This window comes from Fulmarus glacialis, unplaced genomic scaffold (genome assembly GCF_000690835.1).
Source record: "Fulmarus glacialis isolate BGI_N327 unplaced genomic scaffold, ASM69083v1 scaffold24224, whole genome shotgun sequence".
Taxonomy (NCBI): Eukaryota; Metazoa; Chordata; class Aves; order Procellariiformes; family Procellariidae; genus Fulmarus; species Fulmarus glacialis.
Window position 1 is genome coordinate 18,958 of NW_009206457.1, and position 9,063 is coordinate 28,020.

At 38.0% G+C, this 9,063-nt stretch overlaps 1 protein-coding gene across 1 annotated transcript in view; it reads right to left on the minus strand.

The window, feature by feature from the left end:
* Window positions 1-6,289: 6,289 nt before the first annotated feature.
* Window positions 6,290-9,063, minus strand: part of LOC104075314 — a 46,585-nt gene continuing 43,811 nt past the window's right edge. Inside the window, exon 8 of the mRNA XM_009575762.1 lies at window positions 6,290-6,496. Coding sequence (XP_009574057.1) covers window positions 6,290-6,496 — 207 coding nt within the window. The remainder of the gene's footprint in view (window positions 6,497-9,063) is intronic.

Sequence of the window (9,063 nt, forward strand, 5' to 3'; positions counted from 1 at the left end):
AGCACTCCAGATGCCTGATCTGCAAATTACGTCTAAAGTTAGTTTCTTTGCAAATAAAAATATACCTCTTATCTTTGCACTTGGTCTATTTGTCATTTAGGCTTTTTTTTAAAAAAAAAAAAAAATGACCAAACAGTGGAGTGCATCAACAGGTATTTAGAAGTAATCTTACATATGTGAGTTACGTGAACTGACTGTCTGTGACTTCAATTTTTTAAAAATTGTGAATTTTGAAAAGTCTTGGAGCCCTAATTTTTCAAGTTAAATTTTATCTAGAATCCTGAGTTTACATTTTTTATTGCATTTAATTAAGCACTGTGATGTAAAGTATATTATTTTCTTAATACAATAAATGCAGAAATTCCATGCAGTTCATTTTTTGGTGTTACTTGTACCATCTAACTTCAGCTGTCTGACTTAGTTGCCTGAATTGGAGGAGCAGCAGGGTCTTTGTGATCAGTGGAGCTGGAAGCAGAGGATTTGACCCACGTGAGGGGCCCGTGCCGCTGGCAGCCCCGGGCTCAGAGCTGGCACAGCTCAGCTGGCTTTTCATTAATGGGATTTTTCGGTCAGGGAGGCTCAGGTGGCCCCTCCTGCCCTGTGCCTGCAGGAGGGATGAAGGGGTGGGATCGGGAGGAGAAGCGAAGGGGCACGACTGTCCCCTCCCATCCCATCCCCACATTCTTGAGGCAGTTTCAGCACGGACCAAGGGGGACTCTGAGCTGCCGCCTGGCAGCGTCCCGACGCTAGGGAGAAGCCATGCTTCTGGCTCAGACTCCTGAAGGTAGATGATACAAACACTTGTTTCAGCTGTGGGCAGAGCTGTGGAAGTGAGTAGTGAACCCTAATCCTGCATGTTGCGTTGAACACGGGGTAGCAAAAGGTGTAGTGTATGCGTATTTGACAGAAAAGAATAAAATGACCACAGTTGGCTTATTCTGATCTTTGTAAATTATGTCTTAATGTACCATAGCGTTTATCGAGAGTGTATAATAAAGCCTCCACCTTTTTGTTGTACAGAGTTTGGATTTGAAAATGCGATAGCTTTTTTTAGAAACAGGAGAAATCAGTAACTAAATCAATTTCCAGTAATTTTTTAAAAATGTTCATTGAATAAAGGTTTTTGTAAATTAATGTATTAATTCTTGAAACAATTGAAGTGTCCATTTAAATATTTGTATTGACAGATATGCTATGAAAATATAGGAAATGCTCCTCAATCCAAAGTTGTTGTTTTTTTTTTTAATTTGGCATTGCTACCTCATATGTAGGTTTTGCCTTTTGTACTTTTGCAGAGAGAGAGAAAATAGCTATTTTTTTGCTATTGCTATTTAAAACAACATTTTTTACATGAGCCTGTGGTTAAACTCGACCACTTTCTAATATATTTTTGTATATATTTGACTTTTTAACTAATGTATGTGTTCTAGTCACTAGTTGTGTTCTTTGTCTAACTGGCTGTAAATCAGATGCCCTTGCAGTATTTACTTCATAAGTAGAATAACTTTAACTGAAATAATCTTGCATTAATTAACTAGCTTTTATTCTGTCGTGACAACTGAGAGCTTTTCACATGCTTCATACATGAGGTTTATAGCACAAATTGTCAAAAAAAAGCTTATTAGAATCTTAAACGTAGTGTGGGTACCTCTATACTTGCTTGCAGGAAGGTTCCTAATAAATTGGAAGCTTGCTATTATTCATCAATTATTTTCAGTTCTTTTAAAATGTTGATGTAATTGAAATCTAGCACATGATTTCTTTTTTTTTGTAATAAAAGAACCCTCTATTTTGTACACAGGCATTTTTTAAAGATAATTGTACATTTGAAGTGTATATAATGTAGCTTGATTGTGACAGTCTCCTCTGAAAATCTGTATGTTGGTGTTGTAAGGAAAATGTTTTAAGGCGAGTACTTTGATTCCTGGAAGAAAATAGCAGTGCCTGTAACAACACTGAAGAACATTTACTCCTGTGAAGTAGCAGATTAAACTGGGATACTTTTTTCAATGATTGCTCAATGGATTAATGGGAAACAGCAATCATTTAACTGCACCAGTTTGCAGCTGGTGTTTTAAAATGTGCTGAAGGGGGGGGACAGTTTAACTCCTCAGCCTGTAAATTAGGAGATGCTACTGCCATCCCAGTTTTACCTGTTGCCACGCCAAGGTTGTTAAAGTGTAATTCGGAGCCCTTGTCTTTCGGAAACAGATCTTGACCAACGATAACTTCAGTTTATTTACATGCTGAGTTTTATGTGAATTTGATTTTGAAGTAATTGTTTTTAATACAAACAAGCCTATAAACTAAAATAAAGCTTTTGCTGAAAATTAAGTAGTGCATTTTTTTTTTCCAATTCATGGTGGTGTCTGGAAAAAAAAAAAAAAGACATTGATTTATTAAGGTGCAAGTTTGCTGAAGTTCCTTTTGTATCTGTGGTTTGTGGGTTGAGTGTTACAGGCTCATGTATGGTGCTTCTCTTAGCCTGTCTGGGAATTTTAAGGAAAGGAGATCTCAATTCCTCCCTTTTCTTCTGCTTCTCTTTCTGCAAAAGATTACATAGCCCCCATCAGCCTGAGAGCACGTTTGTTCTTTGAATCAGCCCTGTCTCTGTCAGCTACTTTGCTCATCTGCCTGGACTGAAGAAAATCAAAGCGCTAAGAAGGAGGCGGCATGGCAGGGGAAGGAAAAGGGGCTCGAAAACCTCTGGATAGTAACTTGTTACTAAGTTAGGAAAAAGTGATTATCTTTACTGGAAAAAATGATGGCTTCAGAGAAATTACATACTCATCATTAAACGTGTCTGAGAACTGTCAGTCATGGAGCTGGCACAGCAGGGCACCAGCTTTTGTGCCTCTGGCTTTGTCCTTGCTGGCGAGGTAGGTGGACTGCTGTTACACAGTGAACTGGTAAGCCTGGAGGTGACAGTCCCCTGGGTCTTTAGGGAGTCCAGTGAAGTGGGCAAGGCTAATGCATTACCTCTTTTTGTTCCTCCATTCTGTTAGTCCAAAAATAAAATTAATTTTAACTGTAAAAAGACAGAATTAACACTTGTTTTGCCTGTATTATATTCTATATTTCGCCACAGCTCTCTTAGAAGTCAAAACCAAAGAACAACTTCATGTAATCGTGGGATACAGCCTAGGAGTACTGTGCGGGAAATAAATTTTGTGCTAATTTGCCCTAATGTGAACAAGACTAAGGAACAGTAAGGATAATTTTGCCTACAGAAAGTTACTTACCACAAGTAATAAAAATGTTTGCTTAAATTACATTCACAATAGCTCATTAAAACCTTATCAGAAGCATAGTTCTTGCCTCTTGTGGAGTGAACACTGTGTCGGGGAGTGGGTGTAAAACGTGTGGATGGAGAACATCTTGCACTGTCTGTATATAACCAAAAACTTCAACACTCTTCTCTGGTGGGGAAGTTCCCTAAAACTAGAAGAAAATACTTTGATAGTGCTTTTACGTTTTTAATATTTCAGAAAAGCTAAGCACTGGATTTTTTTTTTTTTGAGAAGTTTTTTTTAAAACATCGATTCTACCTTTTTGTATATAAACACGTAAGCAGTAACATGCCCCATCGGTGTGGGGAGTGGGGAAACCTTTTGAAGAAAAGACTGAAGTCACCAAACTGGATTGGTACTCCAGCTTCTTTTTTTCCGTGTGGTTGTCATACTGACATCGTGTCAACATACCATCCATCTTTCTCCTCAGAAGACCATCCAGTGCCATTGTAGCCAAACATTTCAAGTAATTTTCCTTTTGTACCTTGAGGTAGTTTGTTCTGCCATCTGAATAGGGATAGGAAATGACAGGATCCCTTTGCGATCACAGGCGGACTATAGCAAAATCTTTTCATGTCTTGTACAGTGTTGTGTATCAAATTGCATACACTTGGTGGAGCAGGTTATTTACTAGTTGCTTGTTAGTTCACAGTGTCGGCTCCGCATGTTCACGTTAATGAATAGCATGCCTTACTGTTGGAAGATCACATTTTTTCAGTGCAACCATTTGCTTCTCTGCTTGCCCTCTGCATAAAGGATTGTAAGAGGGTAATGGTTCAGTGCATCCACGTATTCTTCAGTTCCCTCCTCAGCCGAAGAAAGGAGAGCTGAACGTGCAGCAGTAATGCCTTAAAGAACCGCTATTGGATCATAAGCTCATCCTGGGGACCTGTGTGAAATGTAAATGGAGATGACTTGCAATTGAAGATGGGGAATTTTGAGCCAGTAATACCTCCCTTGTAAAATACTTCTTGTGGAAGATGGAGATGCCAAGAGAATTTCAGTCAGTCCACGCAACAGCCGTGAGGAATGTTTTCGCAGGTGTTGAGGAGAAATTTCACAGAGATCCCAAGGGTGAGAAACACAACTGCTCGTATATTCATCAGTGGAAACATACTCCGACATTTAAACCGATATATATACAATGCCTTGTTCACTCTATGCAACCAAATATTAATGTGACCAGCCTGTCTCGAGATCCCCGAGACCTGAGCTGTGTATGCAGGAGCTTGTCCATGCTTCCCAGGACTCTTCCTTACGGTGCTTGTATTCTCTGTTGGAGCCGTATATTGCTAGGTGTAGTCAGCCTGACTAAGGACCTTGCTCTGGTATTTCAAACTGCAGAAACTTTTAAATGTTAATCAGTTGACCAGAAAGAGAATCCATCTAAAGCTTAAAATCAGATAAAGTGAATTCCTGTGAAAAGTACTGTAATACCTCATAGATCCTTAGGAATGTAAGCGGAAATTAATGAGCAGAGAAAAGGAAAAAAAGGAAAAAAGTTGAACTCAAAGCCACATTAAAATTCAAACCATTTGCTTTTGGCAACACAGCTTTAGAAAAACCCATACTGTAACTATTAATAGAAAAGCCTTTCTACTGGTAAGACAAATGATGCTTATGCAAAGTTGTTCAAAAAGAATGATGATTTAAAGAAACAAAGTAGAACTATTTCATGCTCTTTTCTACTTGTGATTTTATAATCTTATCAAGACTCCTCTGAAAGCAAACTGATATTGTAGACAAAAGACAGACATTGGAATCATATGGCAATTTCTCTATGTGTTTATATCTGCTTATCACAGCCTTCAGGGAATGGAACTTCGCCAGACTAAAAATTCTCAATTCCCACCAAAATAAATGGGAGCTGAAACTCTGAGCAGCTAATAAGGCTGCATCTGTGGAAGAGCAAATCTGAAAACCATCACTAAGGACATTGTGCCTGAGCATAATCTGCAACAATCCTTCTTTCTACCAGGGTGATTTCTTCATCTTACGTAGCAAGTGTTCAAATCTTTTTCACAGCTAGTGAGTCTCCCTGCAGCTTCCACAATGTCTTCTGTCTCCTGCTTCAGGAAAAAATCTTTTTGGGAGAAAAACACTTGCCAGAATTTCAAGAAAATATGACAGAGTTAGTAATGGGGAAAAAAAAAAGTTTTTCATTTTAATTTTTAAGAGCAAGCCACATGTATAGGAATTAGATTTTGAGGTGAAATAATACAAGATGACACTAAAGAGATGGAAAGATACTGAATTAAAGCAACAGTATATTTTGAACTACCATCTATTTTTGTTCTATTTGAAAACCAAGGACAAGTAACTCATCCTGCATTTCTGCAACTGAAATGTTGCTTCTATGTTTGGTTAGACCATTATGAAAACAGTCACTAAAAATAAAATTAATTGCAATGTGCATTTCACAGTTGTATTCTTTTAAGTTTGCTATTAGAAATAATGGGCCAGATTTGGCTCACTGTTTCAACTGGCTTTAACACCGAGTACCATCTGTTGGCGGGTTGACAGCTGAGATTCTATGACAGTGGAAAATTGGCAAAACTTCCCCTCTGTCGGCTCAGAGGACGTCATGATCAGCTGCACACATGCAGCACGGCCTGCAGAGGTAACCATGGACGTTCATCCACTCCTGCAGTAAGTCATAATTATAAATAATTGTGTGTGTCCCTGCCCTCGTTAAATTATAGTAAGATATAATTTACAATTTACACAGGCTTAGCTACTTCTACCTAACAAATGCACTTAGGCTGTTTTTAGTATCACTTGGGGATAACCCTGAATGTAGAGCTGAAACAATGATTAAATAGAAGATAGGGGCTTGGGTGCTTTAAGGAACAAAGAGACATTGAACTTGTCACCGTGGAGGTATTTCTATTCCATAGTTACCTGCAGTAAACTTTAGACCGCTTCTCCCTGCTACACAACGTTGGGATACCTGGGCAGGCAGGTTTCATGGACAGAGATTAAGTTTCTCTCTGTAAAGATCAGGCCTGCCTACTGCGGTACCACGGGGGACCCACGGAGAGTGCAACAGGTAAAAGATGCTGGTTGGTCACCTGTTGCGCAGAGGTTTCTTTTCTGATATCTGCAGTCATCCTGAGAAGGTCCCGAGGAACTTCAGGTAGCGACTGGGAGTGCCTTAGTCCCACCTTCTTGTGTTCGTCACGTGGTTCTTCGTTATCCTCAACGTGCTTTTGTGGGTTCCAACACACGTGGTTAAATTTTGGTATAGAGTACAATTTAAGAGAGGGGAAAAAAAAAGTAAAACCATGTAGTTAAGGTTTTAATTTAGGTGTACATTAGATTTGCATTTAATTGACATTGTTACACGTACACTGACGTGTACTGAAACATGCTATATTGGTATTTATGTTAGCCCCTACAACCATTTTATGCTGAAAGGAATACTGTATGATTACTGTCAAGAACGTTAAGCAATATAGATGGCTGAATTCTGCGATCAGTTACAAAGTGGTAAAAATGAAGCCCAGTTACAATAATGTACTTAAAGGAAATAATCTGAATTGTTGAATTTAATAATACAGCTTTGGGTAAAATATGCATTGATGTTGAAAAACAAAAGTCTTCTCATCATTAGTTTTGGAAAACATAAAATTTCACTTTACACCAAATGTACGCAGATTAATATTTCCTTGATAAAGAGCAGCTTTGTGCAACATGTATATTTTTAAAGTTAAAATTATTTTTCAATAGGAAGCAAGAATACCTCTATTCTAATTTTTTTTTTTAAATGACAAAACATTTTTTATGACGAGCTTTTATCCTGTGAGCTGATATATTTTCCAGGTTCTATTGAGATTACATTACTACAGCCACATCGATTTCCATGGAATCATTTCTGATTTGTACTCATGTAATCAGGCCAAGAAGAATCAAATTTGCCATTTGAACCATTTCTTAGTTCAGTTGTAGATTTTCATGCGCTTCTAGGCTGAGTTCTGTACTAAGAGAAAAATCTAACTGTGAAGAAGGAAAGAAGGAAAGAACGATAAAAGATATGCTTTATTTATACACCTCAATTTGATTAAAAATCAGTCATGGCTAAGGCAGGGTTTTGCAACATGCAGGAGCTTTTTCAAGCCAGTTCTCACAGCAGCTACATACAACAGCATTGTGTTCAAAACAGCTTTTTAGTTGCTTTGAGGAGTATGCTGAATTTACCACTTTTTATTAGTGTTTATGAACAATTTACAAAATTAGGTGATCATTTTTAAATCCTGCACTCTGACTATGCAACCTCATGGTTCAAAACATTATTTACCTCGCCTAAAAGAAAAACTAGATGTATTAAATGCTAAGGAAGGTTTCCTCTTACAGCACTATCTAAACCTGCAGCCCCTATGTGGGCATCATTCTTAATCAACTGTTTCTCCATATTTGTAAGAATATTAGGAATTCACCTCAGCTATAGTGGAAGTTTATCAGCAGACCACCACTTCGTTTTTCTCCTGAAGAAAACCCCCCAACACATCTATAATATCAAATACATATATAATATCAAATATCAAGTGGCCCAAGCTGAGGTACTTTTTTGGATACAACAGAATTAAACTTGCACTTTGAAAATTATAAATGAAACAGAGAAAACTGACTTCAGAGACTAATTTTCTTTTGAAAAATTACTAAATGCCTAAATAGAAGTTTCAAAACTTTAAACAATTAATGCTGAACATACAACCTACAGAAAAATTAAAAGGATAATTAGCTTTTTCAGCAACAGCTGTAAGCTTCACAGCAGTATCATCCAACTCCTCACACAAATCAAGCACTTCTCCAAAATTCAGACTGCAACTTAAATCTCCTCAAAACCATTCCTAGTAAAGGGCATCAATTAATCATCTTCCCATCCCTGAGAGCATCAGGGCTGAGAAACTTCTGAAACAATTTGGCATATTTGAAGAGAAAACTGTTTTGAAGAGGGAAGGTCTTGACCTGCTACTGTGCAAAAAGGAGAGAAGCCAAGGCTATAAGCTCCAGATTTAGTTTTCCTAAAACATTTTTAGTGCTTAGAAAGGCAAGAGCTTGTCAGGAGGTACCCTGCTTGAAACATAAGACCTATAGAATGAAAAATTCCTAATCAATTTATAACATTATTTGGCAGTAAAATAATTTCCTTTAGAATACACATTTCAGCTTATTAGGATGAAGAAGCTAAAGACTTTTACATCAGCTCAATTTTTTTAAGATGCACTTACTAGGCAGACTGCAGAGAGGCAGACAGCTTAAAGTAACCTATCAGCACAAGGGAGGATGATGAATGAAAAACTGTTTTCACAGGGATCACACATTTTTACTTTTTGGATAATTCAGAAGAGATTGTTTTTCTTACCAACCGTGTGGTCACCCAGCTGTTGAAAACCTTTCCTGCCCCTCTAAGGTGTTTGGCAGCTGCCATGGCCACTGGCATGGAGTAAGAAGACATTATTCATTCTATGAGAAAGCAACCGCACGACATTTGTGGTAACTAACTAGGAAAAAAGAGCTGAAATTTGTGAATGTATGTAGAAAAGCTGGAAGGGACAGGCAATTCTTGCTGCTAAGAAGTTAACGGAAAGGAAGCTACGTATTTATTTCTTCTCCCTTTAAATCTCTTGGTTTCTCTTTAAAATAGTCACTTCTAAAAAACAAGTCATGGCTCAAATCCTGCGCATTTTTTCTGTTCCAGGTACTGAAGAGCCTGAGTTTCCCATGCTTTTTCCCGTCACAGCCTCACTGATGCCCCCAGCGCTATGCAGAC